Genomic DNA, 23,039 nt, shown 5'->3' with positions numbered 1-23,039 from the left:
GAAATTACATTTTGACTTGCAGATGTTTGTGAAGTATTATATATATTCTTAAAGCAAAAATTTTCTTCTCACCCCTCCTTTGATTTCAAGCTACAAGACTGCTCAAATCTGTTAACCATGGTCTCTGGAAACTTGATCAATAGTTGGATGTTCCTAAGATGGAATGTTTCACTAAGACTTGCTTCCAACTTTGCAGTGATGATTTTTTTCTGGTTGCACCTTTAGAAGGTGTAAGATGACATTTAAGAAAGCCTTTGAAACATTTTCTTAGTCATGGAGGGGGAATATTAATGTTTTTCAGACTTGTCAAGTTGGTCTTAATTTTGCTAATGAAGAAGAAGCTAAACTATTCCGCAAAACTGTAACAGATTTACTTGGACGACGACAAAGAAAATCTGGTAAATATTCAAATTAATCTTAATTTAGGCTTGTTTATGTTGGTTTTGGGGGGAGACAGGAAGTTACTGCTATGTCTGAAAGCTACTTGGAGGCACTACTGCAAGACCTATATTTTAAAGTAATGATGCTATTAAACCCTGTTTCTTTCTCTGTTGTGCAAAAATTAGTATTTTTTCTGAAATAACTTAACTTGGTGTTCCGTGCTATAAGATTCTATGTTAGCTGAGACCCCAAGGTTGTGGTGATGGAAAATATAGGTCAAAGGGAAACAAAAATGGTAAGCTGACAGTGGGAAAACTAGAATCTTTCTCTAAGCTGTTTTCACATTTGACTAAACCCTCTTTTAGCTCTGGGGTGTTTATAACTGATTTGTTTAAATTCAGCCCAAGTGGGTTGTAACAAAGATTTTACCATCTGGTATGTTCAGTAGTTCATGTGAATGAATTTTTGGCATTGATCCAGCAGTTAGTAGAGAAATATCTTTTATTCAGAACTAGTGATCTTGGCTCAGTCCAAGAACAGAAGACATAATGTGCCTCTACTCTCCTTAGCAGCACAGGACAGTGAAGCACAGCTTGCTTTTTGCCAGCTGCAGGATGGATGCCTTGGGAACATGGTCAGTGCTTTAAAGGGAGCTCAGGCTTCCTACAGATCTTGTCTTGGTCATTTTCCAGAGAGCCCATAAACAACTTTCCTGTCTGACAGCCTTATGTCCATGAAGGATAAAGTGATACAAAACATAGGCTGGGAATGCATGGATGTGTTCAGGCTTGCTGCAAGTAAGCTGTAGTGTGGACCTGTGTTCGAGCTACAGGATGCAGTTTTGTAGTCCTTCTCAAAATTGATTGCATTAGCAATGCATTGTAGACTACTGTAAAAGGAGGAAGCCCTCACCTTGGAGAGCCATACTTGAAAGTGTTCTTGAGGACATGCATGATCTGTATGTATTCATTTGGATTTCAGTAAGGTGTGGTGACTCAGGAGCAGAGCACTTGTTCCAGGAGATTCAATGACTTCTTTAAGATTCCCTCTGCTCAGAATAAAATTCATCAGGTTTCGTGAGGAGAGGTGGGATCATCAAGAAATGGCATTAATAATGTTTCTCATACTCATGGTGTAAAAGTAATTTTGCATCAGCTGTTCCTGAAGTTTTACTCTATCGTGTGTCTAAAAGACAGTGCTACAGTGCATAGACGTGACTTGGGAGGGTTCATGTTTGTATTATTGGCCATAACAAACTTTGCTTGAAAATAGTTGTTCAGTCAAACCTCCTGTTCACCGTTTTCCTTCCACATAGAGATTTTTTCCCACACTTTTTTCTGATTTACTCTTTGAACTAATATCTTGGTATGTGTGCTCAAGCTCATGTTAGAGGATGTTTATCTATTGTGACAAGCGAACAAGACCCCCTCCCCAAACACTTAAAATTTCAAGACAACTTTATTCAAAAAATCAAAATAAAAACAAATAAGCAAACAACCCTCAAAACAAAATACTCAAAAATTTAAAAGTCATGAGATTCCTCAGTCAAGCCACCAGATGGAGTTTTGTATTTGTCAATGTGACTGTTTAGTTGTGCTTTTAAAATAACTGGCTTTGGACTTGTTCAAATCAAAGCTGATTTGCTCTTGGTGTTTGTTTTTATTTGTTTATCTATAAATGCTTATATAAAACTAATTTATACATAGATTTACATATAATACAAATTTATAAAATATGTGTATTATTTATAATGTGTGTGATTATACACATAATCTGTATATTCTAATGCAGCTTCTCAGTCACAGAGGTAATAGTCTGGTAGTTTTGATGCTTTTTTATTTTAATGGGTCTTTCAGTCCCATGCCTTCCAAAATATGTTTCATTTCATAGCATTGCAAGCTGAGATGCTTTCAACTCAAATGAATACTCCATGTGATCACTTAGATTCCTGTTACACCATTCAGGCCTTGCTAGGAGACTTTTCCAGGAGTCTTATGGAAAGTTTATGTTGTTAAAAGGTGGCAGGAACAGCAGTTCTCGCTCACAAAGCTATGATTTGTTGCCGAGACCAGTACACAAAATACTAACAGCTAAGAGAGGAGGCAACAGTGTTCAGCTCTTCCTCACTCTGCCAGCATACAGACAACTTCTGAGTAAGTGCATCTAGAGGTCCAGAGGGTGTTAGTTTGGCTACAGATAGTGTACAAAAGCTTGCAAGTGTACAAAATATCGAGTATAGAATGGAATGAAGAAGAAAGGCAGAGAGAGAATTCTTGATCTGTTGTCCTAATCTTTGTAATATTGTGCTGGTTTTCACTTAGCTAAATTCAGTTTGGGGTTGGGGTTTTTGGTTTGAGGTGTTTGGGAGTAATGGTTTTTTTTTTCTGGGGTTGGGGTTTTTTAGTCAAATTCTTAAATCTTAGGTTAGGAAGAAATTACTATAGTTAACTAATTTCTCTTATAGATTTACTTAAATCATGTCTCCATTTACTTCTTAAACCAATCCCAAACAGTTCCCCCAGTAAGCAGAGTGAACAGTATCTCTCTTCTCAGTGCTTGCCTCTATAGTGCAGTATCACCTGGGTATTCTTGCACATGAATACCATTAGTTTCTATTTTTATTATCTTGCCTCAGAAATGTTAATGTGTGTACACACATAAGTCCCTTCTCCACATGCTGAGCACTCAGCCCTAAAAGGGCAGCAGACACTTTTTCTTAACTGGAAGTAGTTGTTTCTTGACTCATTTCATGGCCCTCTTGTAGCTCATGTATGGGAGCTCTCTTAACCTTCTCTGAAGCTGCCTTTTTCCTCCACAAGCTTTTAGCTGCCGAGTCCCCTCATAATGCACTTTGTAAGTTTCAGTCTGCATACTTAATATGGACAGGCATTTATTGGTTTGGTTTTTTGGTTTTTTAATTTCATCTTTGGTTACAGCTTGTGTTTTTGCTGCCTGAGTGACAAGGGCATCCCTGAAGTGCTCAGCTTGCATTGGAATCAAGTCTGATCAGAGTTTATTCTCATTTCCAGGAATGCTTGTTGAAGAGAGCTGTGTTTTTTGGACATAGGCAGCTGCTGAAGTTGATCTATTTTCAATCAGTAGGCATCTTCACTTTTCAAAATGGAGAAATAAGCCACTCCCCAGTCAGGTCATCTGTACTTCAGGAAGAAGAGTTTATACTTTCTTGTCAGCAGTGGGGAGCACAGAAAAACAGATCTGGTCTTTTTGGGGACCACAAATTAATCTATCCCTCAAAAATTACAGGAATTTTATAAAATGACTTGCTTTGGTTGGACTATTTCTTCTAATGAAAATTGCAATGGATTTCCATGATTCGACACACAAGACACTTAATGCTTCCTAGGAATACCTCCTTTTTTTGCCAGCTCCCCATCCTGTGCCAGATGACTTGAAAATAGTCCTGCATTGTTCCTTAGCTGTCTCTGAATCATTGAATAAAACTCTAATTATGGTCCAAAGGTTGAGATTGAGTGGTTTGGTTTTGGGTTTTTTTGGGACAGTACAAGATGTGATTTCTTAAACTGAATATTCTAAGAAGGGAAAGCACAGTATTTGACCAGGAACCTTTTTTTCTTCTTTTTTTTTCCTATCCTTTTTTTTTCCCATTTTTTTATTCTTCCCCTCAGACCTGATAACTTATGCTGAGTCACCCCTGCAGAGGTTCTCCACCTCTATGTCTGAAACTCACCTGCTATGACCTAAGAATAAACTGTTTGCCTTTAAAAGCCTTGTTCATCAAAAGCTGATTCTCAGTGGGTTTTGGTCTCCTTATGAAAGTTTGATGATCGTGACAGATTCTTTTATTCCCACCTGAAGATCAGCAGACTTACATGAGGATGACTTGCCTTGAACACTTAAGGTTGTATATTATTTGGTTTTTTAAGTATTCCTAGGGCAAAGTGAACACCATCTGTGGAGGCATCTTCTCTCTTATTATATTTGTGAGTCTGAAAAAATACAAGTAAACAGTTTTTCTGGACCTTGCTGAAAAGTGTTTGCCTGTTACAAATTCTTGTTACAAAACTCTTGGGAGTCCCTGTTAGATTATGGATAACTCCAGGTCTGAAAGGGAGAGATGTACAGCCTCTTTCTCACAGAGCTGTGGGTTTTGATGTAGTGACATGATAAACTGCTTGCCTTTATGGGCACTGCTAAATCCAAAATTCTTAAGAGTGTGTGTATAGATACAAGAATAGTGTAAATGTGTACCGGGAGTGGATAGGAATTAATAGTAAATGAAAGAAATCTCCTTTAAAGGGGAATTTACTATTCTAGGCTGCGAATATTGAAGTGTGAAATGTTTACATTTTAAGTCATCAAGACAGATTATTCATGGTCCGTGAAACATTGTGGTGCTGTGAATAGAATATCATATTAGTACTGAGTTGATTCTAGTTCTTTTCCATAATGTTCATATTATTTAACCCATTGGATAGCGTACCTAAAGCGTCTTGCCCCTCTGTGTCCTATTTTCTTTGCATAAATCAAAAAGCAGTTAAATTTTAGGTTCTGTGGGAGAACAATACTCTATAAAAAGTGCTAGTTGTATTTCAAGTAAAAATGGAAGAACAGTTTCATTCAGTGAACATTAGAAAGCTTAAAGCTTCAAAAAACTTAGGTAAGTTGTACTAATGCAGTTGCTTTTTGAATATTTCGCATTACTTGAAATGCCGGAAACCAAGTCCATAGCTATTCCCTTATGCTCCTGCTCAGTTTGCATACTTGAAATCAGTTCTTATTATCTAAGATTGGGGTTTTATTGTTCTGTAATGCTTTTTTTCAACTGCACAAGTAGAGTTTAAGGATATTAATACATTCCTAAGTTTGAGGTCAAGCTCATTGAAAGCTTCACTGGAAACTTAAAACTAATTTTTCCTGTGATACCTGTGAATAAATAGCTCTTTTTCTTTTTCAACAGAAAAAAGACGAGACCCACCAAATGGTAAGCTTTTTGCATGAATCACTGCATTTTACTTTTTCCTACTGCTGTCATTTACTGTTTATGTATAGCTTTGTTTCAGACTTGTTCAGGATAGTCACATAGTGGCAAAAGCAGTAAACTCTTGTTCTGGAGGTTACCATATTTCTTTTGCTTCTGTTCTTTGGTATTTGTTTAGTTGTGGCTTGAAAGATTTGTGGCTTAGCTGGCATTTGTAAAGAATGTTTTTGGAGGAGCATGTTTTGTTGCAAGTAGGATAGAAGGCCCTTCAGCTTAAACAGAGAAGAAATCTTTGTACCTTGCATTTCCTGCTTGGTCTCCAGAGTATGTATGTATTGGATCACTGTACACAAAGTTTGCCTGTTTGTCTTAAAGACAGGCATAATGATGACGGATTTCATAGAATGTCCATAAAATTTCAATTTCAGTATATCTGGCTAACTATGTGACATAGTAATTTGATTGTATGTCATATGCTTGTCAATATTCAACTTTCTTTTAGATGAAGAATTATTTGAATCCATTTGCCTCTCAGGCATATGTCTCACTAGCTTGAAGATAAAGGTTCCTCAGGAGCTCCTCTCATTAAATTGATGGAAAGAGTCAAATTATGAATCAATCAAAAAATTTTTTACTATCTATTCTAAAATCAGGTGAAAAATGCGCATCAATGAATATAAAGTTTGGTGTCTTGATTTCTGAATTTACATTGAAGTTAAAAAGTGATTTCTCCTGTCATGTTCCTGTTAGTGATCCAGATCATAAGTCATATCACTGTATCTGTAAGTTTGCTGCTTAAGCAAGGTTATAGTCAGCTGATCTTCTGAAGTCCCCTTATGGCCTGAGGTGATAGTCCTAAAATTTGTACTGGCCAAGCCATTCAAGCATCTTAGTAGGTCACCAAAATATGTAATTCTTAACTAATCTTGCGTTACGGGAAGTACTGATACCTTTTACATACCCAAATAAAGCCTCCCTCATACTTCTTAAAAAATTGCTTTTTCATTTTCATAAACATTAAGTTTTGAGGAAGTTCCAGCAATCATCAGTTTAGGACAGGTTTTTTTAGTATAGATTCCTTCAGCTGTGACTGGGTTAGTAAATTTTGAAACACTCGTAGTAATCCCATCTGTGATTGTCTTGCCAGCTTTTTCTGAGCTTTCAGAAGCTTTTAACTGGTGTTTTGCTCATCTAAGCAGTGCATCCCTGATAGCAATGTCTGCAGAGCAGATGGGAATTAAAACAGCAGTGGTAACCATGTAGTACTGCCTCCCACAAAAAAATTTAGCCTTTGTCTCTACTGTAACATAAACAATTTGTTTGTCTAGTTTGCTATCCTAGATTAGAATCAGGTTTATAAAACTAAGCCTGCCTAACCTTTGTGCTTGAAATGCTTTTCATAATTCCTGCTGTAAGACCTCGGACAACTATTTTTCTGAGGAAAATACTCGCATACTAAACTTAGAGTCATTGTCTCTATGCCTTTATCCTGAATATTCTGTGGAAGACATAGGCTTTATGCTCAGTATTTCAGGTTTATAATCAATTCAAAGATTTCAGCATCTCTGCTTTTTTAATAATCAGTTTCCCTGGGACATCCACATTCTCTTTCACAGCGTGTCCATTTGTCTTTTCTGATTCTGTCAGATTCTGTAATGCCTGACTTCTGGTGGCAAGGGGTTTGGCCATACCCTCAGTAGTCAGTCACAAGCCTCAGGTGGTTATACTCTATATACAGACTTGGCATGTCAGTATTTGGAATTACAACTGTAAGCAGTAACTGAGAAAAAAAATCCCACACCTGTTGTAGTATCAGCTAGATTTTGTTTTACTCTCCATATAAAGTGAAATTGTATTGGGAAAATAGATGTAACACCTGCTTTTTTTTGTGCTGGGTATTAATGCATAATTACCTCTAAAACTGGAAAACAAAACCACCCACATTTCTGTACTCACATGATCCTTGCTTGAAATACTGTGGGGAAATTTTTTAGGTTTTGGTTTGGGTTTTTTTTTTTTTTTAGAATCACAGGATTAAACTCAAATTGGCATTAACAGTTATGTAAAATGTATTAGTCTGTAATTTCCTGGGATTTATGTTCTACTCATGTGTAATAGCTAGGTCTCTTTATGCAAATAAAGAAGAGTTATTGTGGTTGAACTGACCTCAGTGAAATTCTGGATGAAATGAGGATTTGTCAGAGTATTAGGTTTTGAGGGAATATTGAAGAACCATGTGGCAGAATTTTATTTCAGCTGTTAACTAGAACAGTTTGCCCATCTTGTCTGTAGTTTGGGACAGATGCCTAGAGAGGTTCTAAATAAAATACAGAGAATTTCATAGCATTAACATTGAAAAATGTTCTGTACAACATTTTCGGGAGCCCCTTCTGAAGATGTCACAGATACTGATAATAGTGGATGTTTAGGGCCACTGTACTGTCAGGTACTTCCCGATGATGAGCTCTATATGCCTCTCTCGTCCTCGTTGATTGAGCTGTCTACACCTGATGGGGAAGGTGCATGTCTTATGATGGGAAAAATTTTACTGGATATAAATATGGCAGTTCTAGAAGAGTACAATTCTTTCCAAGATTCTTTTATTCCTCGTGGGCATCTGAGGTCTAAACCTGATGGTAAGAAAAATTTTCATCCTTAAGTTTACTGTGACCTCTGGTATGAATATTATCAGTATCAAGGAATCGGGTTGTCATTCTTTGATTTGAGGTCAGCTGAATAAAACTTCAGTTTGCAAATGGCTGCTGCTTTACATGGTTAAACCCATGTATGGTTAGTTCAGGATTTTGCGTGTAAAGAATGTTAGGAATTGTAAGAATATCTCAAAGTTACTAGCACTGCAAAGGTACCGGTTTCTTTTTGAATGTCAGTACAGCTATTGAAACTGTAAATATTAATATAATAGGTGAAAACACAGTGAATGTTACAGAAAATATAATAGGGAATTAAAGTGAAAATTAACTCCTAGTTTTTTAGTTTTGTACCTAATGAAATTACAACAACTGTAATTTTCAACTTATCCTGAGGATTTTACTTAACTGCATTTGTTGAATTGATAATATTTGATGATTAGTCAATTCAATACTAATTTTAAGTGAAACTTTAACATTGCAAATTGTTTTGTATAATGATAAGGGGTCAAGTTGTTTTGGTATTCTCAAAAGACAGTTGTCTAGATCATAACACTTCTAGATCAAATAATTTCTGCTTAGCAGAAAACATGTTAGAAGTTCCTTTTTCCTGCAGTTTCAAAGCAGTTTTAAATCTTGTCCTTTAAGACTCCTACAGGAATGTAGGAGTTATGATATGCTTTAGATGAGTTTTGTCTAGCCCAGTGTCGTGTTTCTGTTCTTGTTTCTTGTCCTGTCCAGTGGTAGGTGTTTCCCACTGAGGTATTTAACTACAAATATCAGTTATGTTATCTATCCCTTGTGTTCTCTACTTCTCCTTTCTGATTTTGACTTTGGGCTGTGAACATAAGCCTTGTTGGTCCTTTCAGAATGCTTAGAGATCTCTTGAATTATCCATACAAAATGCAGTTATGACAAAATAGTGTCAAAATAAGATTCAGATTTATCAAAGTCTGATTAGACTTTTTTATCATCTGCACCAGTAAAACTGGGTGCATGAGTCTTATTTTAACTGATTTGCAAACCATTGGGTCCTAACTTACAGGAAAGCAGAGAATGTTTTCAAAGTCTTTCTGAGTAAACTAGTCTTAAATTAACTGCTTAATTTCATTCTTCCAAAACTGAAATTACTTATCCTTTTTGCATATGTATGTATGTATTTATGCATACTTAGGAGTTGGACTTGATCATCCTCGTGGGTCCCTTCCAGCTCCTGGTATTCTGTGATTCTGCTCTGCCCTCAGTGTATATGTGATAAACGCATAATTTCCTCTTAGTATTTAAATATTGCTATCACTTGCTTATGTCAACAGTTAACCTTCTAAGGCTAAAAAACCCAAGTGAAACATGTAATACTAAAATGCTGAAATTGGCAGGAGTGCAGTTCAGATGCATATTAAATAACTGGAGTAATAATTCAGAATGGATTATAATTAAGAGCAAGGTTTGAGAACATAAATTAAACATGCTAATTATGAATTGTATTTCTGGTGCTGTTTTTACTGTCTCTTCAAGCTGTTTCTTATCTAGACTTTATTATTTTGAAAGGAGTAAGACATAAGAAATCCTACATAGTTCCGTAGTGCAGTGATTGGGTTGTTCTCCAGGTCCCAGGGCTTAGTCCATTACCCAGGAGAAAATGTGCTCTCCCCGCTGTCCCCAACCACGTGGTCCCAGGGAGCCCACAAGGACCACACAGAGACCACAGGAGAGGGAGGAGAGAGAGAGGGCTTATTGCTACAGGTCAAGGTTTATATGGACCTTGGAGGGATCCAAAATCCACCAATACAAAACAAAAAGGGGCTTGGCTGTGGACCAGTGGGAATCAGGGGATTTACATTCAATAGCAAGGGGGTAGACAACATCCATGTTGCAACTTCCGTCCAGACCCCTGGATCTCAAGGGACCCTGGGAAGGAGAAGCAGTGACTTTGCAAAAAAGACAACAGAAACCATTTTGTACTTTTAAACATTAAAAACCTCAGTTAAGGCATTATCAGTGGCTTGTTCATTTTCTTCACAAGCCCATTTCTGACAGGACTTTTTCCATTCCAAATATTGTAAATCAATTCCTACACTGTAGATCTTGTCCTATATTTGAAGGCAGTAGTGTGTCCAGAGCAGCATTCTGAAGTTATTGTACAGTTTCTGTATGTGATGGCAGAAGGCATTTCCACTTGGGGCTTATTAGAGCAAAGGTTCTGTCTCCTGTAAGATCAGGTTAGTGTTCTGCCTGGGTAACAGTCTGCTGGGTGTTTGGGTGTTACTCTCAAGGAAAGTCACTTCTTTGATCTTGTCTAGGATTGTATCTGTGTTGTATCTTAATGTGTTTCCTTTCATGGGTTCTGTGCAGATGGCAGAAAACAACTTCTAGTTTAGAAAATTTTTCTGTTGCTCTGCTCTAGCAACACTTTTTTTTCTTCATCACATAACTTAGTTTATGTATCTACCATCCAAAATCCAGCAGGAGCTCAAAAAAACCTCCAAAGTTGGTAGATTAAATATGACTATGTTGAAACACAGTAGTAAAAAAAATGTACTTTACCTTCACAGGCCCAAATCTACCAATGGCAACTGTTGATATCAAAAACCCAGAAATTACAACTAACAGATTTTATACTCCACAAGTCAACAATATTTCATATACCAAAGAAAAGAAGAAAGGAAAAACTAAAAAAAGAAGATTGACAAAGGCTGATATTGGAACACCATCTAATTTCCAGTAAGTACTTGTTCGAGTTTGAGTTTCGTTTTTGATTGGTGGGGGGTTTATTGTTTTGGGGGGTTTTGTTGGCATTTGGTTTTGGTTTGGCTGGGTTTTTTTGGGGGGGAGGGTGTTGGGGTTTTTTTGTGTGAATGACACTTGCAAATGCTCAAGACTTGAATGTGTGACTGTTCTGTATAACCTGAACCCCAGTGAATGTTGTTTGGAATGGTGTAGGGTTTGAAAGCAGGTTAGCTTATACACAGGTAGGAGTTTACTGCAGCTGTAAACCAAGAGTAACTTGCTATCCAAAATTAGCTCAGAAAACAATTTAACTGCACAGAGATGCCTTATTGAAGTTGTCAGCTCAGTGGAAAGTGATATTCAGCCTCAATGGTCAATTCTTTAACACTCTTGTTCTTACAGCTGTGCTTGCTTAGCTGTGCTTTTTCATGCAAAATACACGTGCAGGTGCACCAAAAATTACTTACCATACTTTTGTCTTTGGCTTTCTGTTTACAAACTTATTCTGATGCATGGGCTAGGACCCATATCTTGTGATGGAAGTACAGCATGCATGTATACATCTTTGAGGAATGGGTTGGATTTTTTACTGATGTCATTTCTTATGTATCTTTTGGAGTAGTTGTGATGTATCATTTTAAGCTTCACTTTCATGAAACTTGGTTTTGGTCACTTTGCTGAATTAACTCTTGTGTCCTGAAAAGTAATTGGTGTCATGATCTTCTGCCTTTCAAAATAAGTGTAGTTTATTTGCTAAAGCAGCAGGAATTTAAAGAGCTTGAGTTAGTTACAGGAAAGATCAGTTTCTGTGAAGCATTAGGAAACTAGTGTGAGGTTTACATGCCAAGTGAATGTCTTGTTCTTTTGAACAATATGTTGCATCACTTACTAATGTGCTTTCCCTGAATAGAACTTGTTAAAAGTAATGCTGACATTACCAGTTACAGTAATGTCACTCCAAAATGTATTGAGAGAGTGCACTGGAGATTGGGATAATGGATAGAATATAAAAGGAGAGGTGGGCTAAAATGCTTCCCTAAGGCCTGGACAATTCAGGGCATCAACCTTGTTGTTACTGATGTGAATATCAGTGAAGTGCTGCTGCTTCTGTTAGTGTAACTTAAACAGAAAAGTATAGAGAAGAAGGAAGAGGGAAACAAAGAGAAGTGAAGAGTGCTTGATAGCTGGTCATTCTTGTGGCTCTACTTGATGCAAACTTAAACATATGCAGACAAAATTTGCCTTAGTGCGTCATACCTCTCTTCTGAATTTCTGGAAGGGGTTGTGTAGCAGCATAGATATAAAATGACTTTGAGACTGTTTATGATGTCTATCAGGGTCTCACCTAGAAAAGCTGAGAGTAAGGTGATAAAATATATAATGAAATTCAAACAAAAGATAAGTTCCAGTATCATTAAATGTAACTTTAAGTTGTAAATGGTGAACTTTTGAAAAAGAAGTCTATTGAAAGTCTTATTTTGTTTGACTAATGTCTATTTAAATTCCCTGTGAGTGCCACTATGTGCCATCTTACTATGTAAGATGCTTTAATTGCTGGTTTTGTACAAACATGTGGAAACCGGCATTTGGTATTGTTAGACAAATATGCTGGTAGGATAACTTGTATGTAATTTGGGTTGTGATACTGGTGAAGACCAACACAGCCGCTCATTATTCCAGATCAAAGTTGCAATCAGTAGATAAAACTTTTAAATGCATTCTGTTAGACAGAACCATAGGCAGAAAGAAACAGAAAACATGGAGTTCTGGTAACATTATGGTTCTTTCTTCTATATCCAATAGCAGTAGTAGGAAGTAGCCCGGTGTGGCGCAAAACTTGTCTGCCTTTTTAGCTGATTAAAGCATCACATAAAATAAAACTTTAGTAGCCACAGGAAATGGCTACTAGAAGCCTAGGAAGATGGCAATTGAAAACAGTCCTGACTTCTCTTTTAAAGAAGTGAATGGAAGAAGGGTGATAAGAGAACACACATGTGATGGCAGGGAGGTTTTCCAGCTGCATGACCCTGAAGACTTTGGCAATAGCTCAAAGTCCAGTTGCTGTATAAAGGCTAAACTTATCCTTGATCTCTGTGCAGTCCTTCCATCATTATCCATGTTATAGACCATAACCTAAGAGGAGATTTGAATTCTCCACTCGGTCTTCTGTACACGAGACAAAAAATGGGAGTTAAGGAAATTTCACTATTCCATTCTCAATTGGGGCACAGAGGAGTAAGAATTGCTTAATGTCGTAGTGAGACTCGAGGTAGAAGCTGGTAGTAATCTCCTGTTCTTTTGGTATCCTGTTATTTCAGTTACCAAGGTCCTTTTTATGCTGATTAAATGGACTTTTCTGCTTTTTTAGACACATTGGACATGTTGGTTGGGATCCAAACACAGGTTTTGATGTAAGTAATTTAATAAGTTATTCAAGACTCTGAATGATAAAAGCTTTAGAGAGTTTTAAATGTAAGTCATGAAGATTGGCATTAAATAAAAAGTTAACTGTACATCAAAATAGTTAAAAATTGTAACTTTCTAATGTGATGTAAACAGATGTGGGAGTAGGAGGGATCTGGCACCAAGAGGGAAAAAATGCAAAACTTTAGTTATTGTGCAGGGTACTTACCTCTCCTGAAATAGTACTTTCTGACTTGAAAGGTCAACCCGGAGGCATGTACTTGGCTTTGCTATTCCACTGTATGGTTTGTAGTTGGTTTTTTTCCTCAATACAAATGATATTTTAAAAATACTCTTCACATTTCAAGCCACTTAAAATTAATGTATCTGACTTGCAGGTGAACAACTTAGACCCTGAACTGAAAAATCTCTTTGATATGTGTGGAATTTCAGAGGCGCAACTAAAAGACAAAGAAACTTCAAAGGTCATATATGATTTCATTGAAAAAACAGGAGGTGTGGAAGCTGTTAAAAATGAACTGCGCAGACAAGGTGGGGTTCCTTTTATGTCCACATAAAAATTAGCAGGGCATTTTTTGCCTTAAGGATTAGACTGGAAACTGTTGATGGTGAGCAGTTTTTGATTGTCTTCTCTGTGCTTCATGTCACTGCAGTTGCACTGGATTTCATGTTTCCTTACACTACACACTGTAAAATTGTTCGTGCATGACCCATAGAGTACTTGTCCCTAAGGAATGTGGATATTTATGTCAGTTATTTCCAGTAGCACTTAGTCTGACTGCAAAGCTACACAGTATGTTTGATACAGATTTTTCAGAATGTATATATTACATATTTATTTATTTATAATCTCAGTCCTATAAATAAATTAAATTCTTGGAAGCCATAATGTTGTTGTCAGCTACAGTAGTAGTACATGGCTGGCAGATGTGTATATGTAGTGCCTGTTTACCCTGGCAGGACTGTAGTGAGCCTTGCAACAGCTACAGACCTAGTTTTGAGCATACTTCTGCTGCAAGAAAATTCTCAGATTAGCTGTTGCCTACCTAACCTTTAAATGTAATCTGATGCCTCATCTTAAAGGAACACAGCAGCTCAGTCTGAAAATTACACTGCCTTTGTCAAACTTTCAAAAATTTGCTTAGAACACTACTCAAGAGAAATATTATGTAAATGTTATTGAAATTGTAGCAGTTTGAGAGCAGTGAGTAAATTGTTCAAGTGACTGAAGAGATACAGATTCAGGGCACATTTATTACTTGTTACATTTATTCCTTAGGTCCCCCACCATGGAGCGGTATGTATTTGTGCTGGCATTTAAGCATATGCTTCAAAGTATTCATGCTGTTGTGTGATTTCTTTCCTAGATGAGAAACCTTAATCTGCATCTGTTTAACTATAATTTTTAGTATTGCAGTCAAACTTCTTAGTTAAATTGCAAGCAAAACTTCAATTGTGATTTTTTTTTCCTCAGTAAGAAATCTGTCAGCTTTTTTATATAATATTAACTCTGTTTAAGTGTTTACAGAGTTGTTGATCCTAGACTGCTAACCGTAAAATTGGATTGAGAAGACTTGCCTTGGAGTCTTATGACTAGCTTAAAATCTTGTAAACATGCCTATTTTTCTACTATGTATGGGTTAACTTCACATTACGGCCACTTGCATGTATGCAATTAAAAGAAAAACTGCCTCTTCTTTAACATGCATGATGATATTCTACCTCTGTGACTTTGACAGAGGTAGATAAAGTACTCCAATATTTCGGTGGGTTTATCCACAATTACATTATTTGATGTGTAGGCTTGACTGCTGTTTGAAGTGTTCTTTCCCAACTGAAACACATTTTTCTGTGTTTATTGTAAGAATTTCTGTGCTACCATAGTCACCCTGCTAGGATGCTGACTAGGGAGTTGCAGACAAGTCATTCTGCCGAGAAGGAAGTTATTTTCCTGTTTTCCCTGCCCTTTCCCTATTTTTGATGCTGGTAATTGTTTTTATGGTGACAGTACCATCAACAGAAGATTGTACAAACTTTTTTGTTAATAGTAGTGTACAAATTAATGTGCATTTATAAAAAAACAAATTATTTTCTTGCTTTGCTTGTACCATCTGTTTGAGGTGGAAGGGAGAGAGCATGAGGTAATGGTGCCTCCCTCCTTGCTGCTCCTTCCCTCATGTCACTTCACTTGAGTGCAGACAGGCTGAACCCTGTTCCCATAGATTGGATGTGGCATCTCTCTGGATATAATGCAAATACACTCCTTTTCCGCAGGAACACTTAAACTTTGTGTTTAAAATCTGCAGACAGTACAGACTCTGGGACATGACAGTATGGAATTTCTTCTCAGTACTGCAAGAACGCCAGCTGTCTGTCCTGCGTGCCGAGTTGTTACATTTGATAATACTGGCCTCCTGTGGCCGCAAAGGAAACTACAGCCATGTCAAGCCAGAACGTGGTGGGAGTTTTTAATATCAAGAATGTTGGCAATATGTCTCTTGGAAAATAGATGGAATTTCAGAGGCAGTTCTCCCTATGTTGTTCTTTGAAGGGACAGAAAACACCAGAGCAGTTTATGGAACGTAAGAACACAACACATGATTTTAGGAGCAGTATCTTTCTCTAGAGATGAGCAGAGAAGGAGGCACTGAGGTACTAGTGTCTCCTGCTTCCTCAAAGTCCCTTTTTTAGGGATTGTCCCTCTCTGTTCCAGTGCAGCTAGCTTGCTTTCTGTGCAAGTAATATGAAGGGGATAATAGAAATTAAAGAAGGATCTTCTTGAGTATAACACTGTTTATGTTACAAAAGCATATGAAATCAAATGTGAATTTTCTTAGTTATATGACAGCACCTGGATTATTAAGTAGGTACGTGTAACAACCAAACAACCTAAAGTATCATAAGTTGTTAGATGCTTAATGAAGGAGGAAATAAAGCAGTGCTATTTAAAATGCCATTAGCAAAGCAAGTACATTTCAAGGCCACTTCACAGAGAAATGATTCTGCATGTAGCTCTGAAGTTGTTTCCTTTCTATGTTCCCTGCCCTAAAGATATTGTGGGAAGTAATTTTCAGTAAAAGGGACTAAGAATCAGCTTATGCTGTATTGTGATGCATTAGTAGGGGTGGGTTTTTTACTAGAAGATACTGCTTCAAAAAATACTTGCTTTTGTAACTACTTAATAAAATAATGAATAGATTATAAAGTGGACATTCTGTATTTCACTTCAATTGTATTGTCTAAAACCTTTTTCTCTTTTATTCTGTCCTAGCTCAACAAAACTTTACAGGATTCTTTTGAATTTTAATCAGTCTTTTTATGTATTGCACTTGTTTCCTGCAGTGTTTCACTCTTACAAAAATTCACAACAGAGCTGAGACCACACAGTTTGGTTTTCCATATAGGCATAGCTTTTATTTAGCTGTATTCAGTTTAATTCAGAATTGGTAAAATCTGCACAGGCACAGAGATCCTTGCAAAAGGCAAGGCACAGCCTGTTTTCTTTCTCTACTAGTCTCTGAAAGACTTATGGGTATTGAGTAGCAGGTAATTTGAAGTTGTTTTATTTCATTTCAGCACCACCTCCACCACCACCGTGCAGAGGAGGACCCCCTCCACCACCACCTCCCCATAGCTCTGGCCCTCCCCCTCCCCCTGCCAGGGGCCGAGGGGCACCACCTCCACCTCCCTCGAGAGCTCCCACGGCAGCACCTCCACCCCCGCCTCCATCCAGACCTGGTGCAACAGTGCCCCCACCTCCTCCTAACCGGATGTATCCTCCACCACCACCAGTGCATTCATCATCTGCACCTCCCGGCCCTCCTCCTCCTCCACCACCACCAGCAAGTGGGTCAGCTGTTCCTCCACCCCCTCCTCCTCCTCCGCCCCCGCCCGGCCCTCCTCCACCACCAGGCCTTCCTTCAGAGGTTGATCACCAGCTTCCAGTTCCTCCGGGAAACAAAGCAGCACTCTTGGATCAAATCAGAGAAGGAGCTCAGTTAAAGAAGGTAGAACAGAACAGTCGACCAGTGTCCTGCTCAGGAAGAGATGCACTGCTAGACCAGATACGACAGGGTATACAGCTGAAATCCGTGAGTAAAAACTGCTTCTGTTCCAGGTCCCCTTGGGACTTGCAAATGACTGCAGTACTGCAGTATGAACAGTAAACTGTGCCTCTGCTTTGGGCTGGATTGTAAGTTTTAGAGTTTCTGAAGTGATGAGTTAAACAGTAGTACTGAGAAAATGCAGGGAACACATATTTGCTGTAGATGAGTATTAGTGCAAGAAATTATCCTTGTTTTAAACTCATTTCTCACTTTTGAATAAAGCTTTACGCATAAATCCTGCAACGATGATGCCTCAGTATCACAGAACTTTCACTAGAATTATGAAAGATTGCTGCTCTTCTGAATACTTCAGTACAATCACCTAAACAACAGCAGGGGATGAGTTTAGGATAATGTTTATTTCCATCTTAAAATGGACCTATGCTTTGCAAATGTCGAGGCTGGTAAGAGGGTGTCTGTGTCTGGAAAAGTGTTCCCCATGAGAGATGCCTCCTTGTCCCTGCTGCAGCATAGGCTATTACTGTTGCTATTTCTTACTGATCTCACTGAATATCTTAAAAATAATTTTGCCTATTGGTACTTTTTTGACACTCTTCTGCATTAGAGACTTCTGATGTAAGAAGTGTGAGGGTCTCTTCATATTTATTTTCCATTAGAGGTATGCAGCATCCAAGTCAATTACTTTCAGAAGGAATTACCAGCCCAAAGTAGTCTCAGTTAACAAACCCAAACAAGAAAAATATTTTGTGGTATATACCAAAGATAAAATAAATAATGATTGTGCAGCCGCACAAGTCATGCCTGTAGAACCATATTAAGAAGCTTTCCTTTAAATGAGCACTCACTTCATGATAGTCACAGCTGAAATATTTAACCTTGAGTATAGCTAACGACAGTTGTGTTATATAGTAAAAAAGAAAAGCCGACTTTTTTTTATGAATAAAGACTTTGAAGTTTGAGCTAAAGGAAAGAGTTGTTTCATGCTTTTTTCAGCAGAAAATAAAATCATTAATCTTACAAGGAGGTTTGTCTCAAAATGCACAATTTCTGTTTTGCTAATTGCACCTTTCTGTTCTAACCTTTTTTCCAAGGTATCTGATGGTCAGGAGAGTGCACCCCCTACACCTGCACCCACCTCAGGAATTGTAGGTGCATTAATGGAAGTTATGCAGAAAAGGAGCAAAGCCATTCATTCTTCAGGTACGTCTGATGGAATTTTTCTGACCTTATGGTGTGAGGTTTTCAAGAGTTAATATTTCTGTCCTTCATATAATACTTTTGGAGAAAAGCATGGATTTCAGCATATAGTCCAGTATAGAAGGCTCTCAGCAGATGCCTGGTGAGGTCTGAATGATTCCTTCATGCTGCTTTCAATTACTGGGGTCTAGTAATTTGCAATAATCCTGGATTAAAAGTTACTAATCAAGGTTAATATCCTTATAAAGTTTTTTTTTTATTTTACAACTGTCTTATTTTTATCCACTAGCTGTCTGATGAAGTCAGTTGTCAAAATAATTTGGAAGGAAGGTGTTTAATGCTTTCTGTTTCTCTGTGTGGAAATTCATGCAAAGATTGAGCTCTTGTGCTGTAACTCCCAGTGGGTTATGGCTGCCACCTACTGGATCAGAATTCTGATATCCAGTGTTACTTGACTAGTCCCCTACCAGTACTGAATCAACTTAAGTGCTTGGAAAAATTCGGGCTGCAAGAGGCTTTGCATTTCTCGAATACCAGCTTGTAATAAGCATAGTTCAGTAGTTGCAATGCAGCTACTGTTCAGGCTCCGATATATTTTTCTTCCATAGCTTGCCTTGATACCTTGATTCAGTCTGCAGAGCATTTGACCAAGCACTCTATAGTTTGTTGACTTGCTGGCCCATGTAATAATCTTCCATTTTGACACTTTACATAAATTAAATACCAGGGAGCTCAATGCAGTGTTTTCCTAGGAAAGAAAATGCTCTTGCCTAACAAATAAGTAGTTTAATTTTAACAGGGTACAATTTTTTAAGTATGAGGTATATGAAAAGAAGTAGAAGGGTGAATAAAATTAAAAACAAACATTGATTTTGAAGTTCATATGTATTACACAGCTTAGAATATTCCAGTATCCACAATGGTCTTTAGCTCATGGCATTTTATTTTTTTTTATTATCTGCTTGTAAAGTAAACAAATTCCATTATGTAGTAAACCTGGGAAAACAGTTCTTATATTTCAGAAATCAATCTGTCTTTAAAGTTGAAAACCAGTCTGGGACAAGCTGACCACTCTCACATTCTGTAAGAAAGAGTAATAAGTTCTAACTGTTCAACAAGAGTTTCTGATTATTTTTCTCCTAGCACAAAGCAAGATACATTTTTACTACGTGGGGGAAGGAGTGAGAAAAGAAACAAATTAGATTTAACTTTCAGACAGTAACTCTCTAAACTGAATGAAATATTTAGCAGTCTTAAAATAGAGTATTACCAAATATATTGTCATGAGGACCTTGAACTGATTGTTGTTTTCAGAAACTTGTGAGAGAAATCAGTAACACCTTTGACATGTTAATTCTGTGCATGCAAGTGACTTGCTTTTCTTGTCTTACAGATGAAGATGAGGATGAAGATGATGAAGAAGACTTTGAGGATGATGATGAATGGGATGATTGATCATATATTATTATATATATTTTTTAAGGTGAATGATATACTAAACACTACTTCCTGTCTATGGATTCTGTAAAATTATCATGTAAATGTTCTACCAATTTGCTGTATATTTTTGTTGCCTTTTGCTTTTTTATTAATCTGTGCAATACCTCATTTAATCTGTAAAGGTTTGTCATAATCCTCAACAAAGCTACTCCCTGTTAATGTGTGCAAGTTTACACCTGGATGATCATGTACATGTGTATACTTTCCATTCCATCAATAAGGGAGTTTAAATGTAATATGTGAGACTGACAAAAACCTTAATGTAATTTAGTTATAATGCAAGAAGGAAAACACTATTTTCATACCCTACTTTTTCTGTATCTAAATTTTCTTATTAAAACCTAGTATAGCACTATGTTCTTTAAGTGATGCAGCTCTTAGTTTATTTAGCCCCTTCATTTCGAATGCAATGCTATATGAATGTTGAGGTTGGTTTATACTATTGCATGGTTTCAAATACATCACAACATAGCAGTTCAAATCTTAGCAGTATGCTTTACATAACACAAAAGCACTACAGAAATGCACAGCTAGTTGTGAAAATTACCTTGCCCTAACTGTAGCACTGCTGGCTGCTACTGAACAGCAGCAGTAATTAAATTCTTCAATTAAGGACCTCTATCTGAAGTTAAACAGGGTAGCTTTACATTGTCGTAGCAATGAAGTCAACTTTGATGCAGACAAGTTCCATACTCTGTTTGGGGGGTTATTTCGTTTGTTTGTTTGTTTGTTTTTTTATTTTCTTCCCAGCTCTTACTTCGAGAATGAAGACATCTAAATTACTGGGGGTGGTACTGTAAGCTGGCAATCGCTACAGCTTGATTTATTTTTAAAATCAATTTCTTGTGGTTTTCAGGCTGAAGGGCTGCATTTAAGGCTTGCTTCAATAGTGTTTAATTACTTTTCAAAATTTGTAGGACATTGGTGTACTAATAAACACAAGTGATATTACATTGCAGTCTTTGCATTATGGTACACAACAGATGCTGAAACACCAATCCTACATTCTTTAGGTTGGAAAGTCATTGATTCAGAATGATACACTTTGAATAAGTACTAAATTTTATGGCAGTATTCTGTCTTCATATATTGGCTTTAAGACCAAGGGTTGTGATGAAGATCAAGAACCTGATTCACAAGAATAGTGTTTGAATAAGTGGGCAGAAAATGGGATTTTTCATTTCACAGCTTGCACATTTATATAAGTTGTACTTCGTAGTGCAGTAAACATTGGCACATCTGCCTATTATGAAATACTAATCTATGCTACGTGGATATTTAATATCTGCAGTGTTAATTACTGTACTTACTGTAATTTTCAGGTAGAAAATCTTTTTAAAAACCACATTATCTGACACAGAATGTTTAGTTAAGTAAGTCATATTTGGAACGTAGTTAATGCATAGTGTCCTGGGTCTTCGACTGTAGTCAGGGTGTCAAATGAAATTTAAGTTATCAGAATTGTATTGACTGAAACCCAGTGTTGACCTGATCTTGACAGGCTGGACCTGCATGATACGGCTTGGATTTCTAACCCAGTTATAACCTAGTCTTTAGCAAATTAATTTAGTCATATGAGAAGAAAAGAAAGTTGCTGAAAAATAGTGGGAGAGGTAAGGTTGTAATTAAATTATTCAGAGGATGCTAATTTCATTCCAAGAGTAATTTAAGCACATAACTTGAGGAGAAAAATTGCAAAGTGGTCTCACTTTCTTGTGGTAACTTTTGCATTGGCCTCTGCTGCTGGAAACACGTCCTGCTAGCTTTGCTGCAGTAACGGCTTGAGCTTTGTGTCAAGTGCAAGTGCAGCCTGGGATAGCTAATGTCAGTGGAGTTAACAACTTGTGTATAAGGAAAATATTTGTATGGCTTTCATATAACTTCTGCATTGCTCCCTTATTTTTATTGCATATAGGGCATTTTAAAATTAAGCAGATGAGGCCTAGAGGTTTTCCTAACATGCTACTTAATAGATATGTTTAGCTGTTATGTTCCCAGAATTGGAATTTCTGTAATATAGTTAATAATTAAGCATCACAGTTCATTAATCAAACTTCTATTCCAGGTTTTGGGAGCTCTAAAGTGACATTATTGAATAAAACTTTGTTTTGTAGATACTGGCCAAAGAAAGTTTTTGGGTTTTCTATTTCTTCATACAAAAAGTACACTCACGATCTGTGGTGTCCAGGTTAATATTTACTTTTAAGTAGTGTTTGTTCATGATAAATTTCAGTCATAAAGACTGCAATGGCAGTTAAGTTAGTCCTAACTGCATGCTTCAGCACTCTGCCACTTGCACTCCAAGCAGAAGATAGCATTTCATGATACTGGTGCATTGTTGCTAAACATTGTAATGAAGGCCTCTTATATATTCTGGTTAAATGACTGTCCAGATAGCCTTAGCAATTAACAAACTAGCATGAGGCTTTTGTATCTCAACACTCTATGTGCATAGACAATATCAGCTAGCCACTTGTACGTATGAAATCTGTAAGAATTTCTCAATCATTCAGTTTTCCCTTTATCAAACTGAAATTTTTAGTATGTGAATTTTTGAAATGTACAGTGAATAGGATGTTGCACTGGTGGCAATTCATCATGGAGCATAATAAAATTAATTTGACCCAACTAACGTAAAACTGTGTGGTTTTTAAGTGCTAATTGTGGCACAGATTTTAAATAGATCTGCAGATTGATTACACACTTTAAAAGTAACTTTGGTCACCTAGCCAAGTTCACAGAGCAGTACATAGCCACTGTCCAATCGCAGTAGTTTCATGTCTCTGGAAAGTTGGATTGTACTATTCAGTAAACACAATGAGTAAGAATGTGACACCCTGTCCTCCTGGCACAGCTCACAGCTGCTAAGCAGCTTCCTTGGAAACAGCTACTGCTCCAGGCAAGTGCAATAAACCACCGACATTTCAAGGTCAAACAAACATGGGTTCATTAATAAACATTCTAGGAGTACTAAACAGTTAACTGTTGTCAGGTTTTTACAGATGTTAATTTTTGTCTTGCACATTGTAGACTTTGACCTCAGGACCCTTCAGAATTCTACTTCTCTCTTTTGAAGCATCTGAAGAGTCCAGCATTTTGAACTGTTATCTGGTGTACACTTTCTTTTGAAGTTTA

General features: G+C 37.2%; 1 protein-coding gene across 1 annotated transcript in view; it reads left to right on the top strand.

The window, feature by feature from the left end:
• Positions 1-22,553, top strand: part of WASL (WASP like actin nucleation promoting factor) — a 49,749-nt gene extending 27,196 nt beyond the window's left edge. Inside the window, exons 4-11 of the mRNA XM_071552514.1 lie at positions 302-398; positions 5,321-5,344; positions 10,542-10,710; positions 13,085-13,127; positions 13,518-13,671; positions 16,717-17,231; positions 18,299-18,407; positions 19,798-22,553. Of these exons, the coding sequence (XP_071408615.1) occupies positions 302-398; positions 5,321-5,344; positions 10,542-10,710; positions 13,085-13,127; positions 13,518-13,671; positions 16,717-17,231; positions 18,299-18,407; positions 19,798-19,859 (1,173 nt within the window). The 3' untranslated portion in view covers positions 19,860-22,553. The remainder of the gene's footprint in view (positions 1-301; positions 399-5,320; positions 5,345-10,541; positions 10,711-13,084; positions 13,128-13,517; positions 13,672-16,716; positions 17,232-18,298; positions 18,408-19,797) is intronic.
• The last annotated feature ends 486 nt before the right edge of the window (positions 22,554-23,039 follow it).

This window comes from Pithys albifrons, chromosome 3, assembly GCF_047495875.1.
Source record: "Pithys albifrons albifrons isolate INPA30051 chromosome 3, PitAlb_v1, whole genome shotgun sequence".
In the NCBI taxonomy this organism is placed as follows: Eukaryota; Metazoa; Chordata; class Aves; order Passeriformes; family Thamnophilidae; genus Pithys; species Pithys albifrons.
The sequence above is the reverse complement of the archived record's forward strand: the minus strand, read 5'-3'. Positions and strand labels throughout refer to the sequence as shown.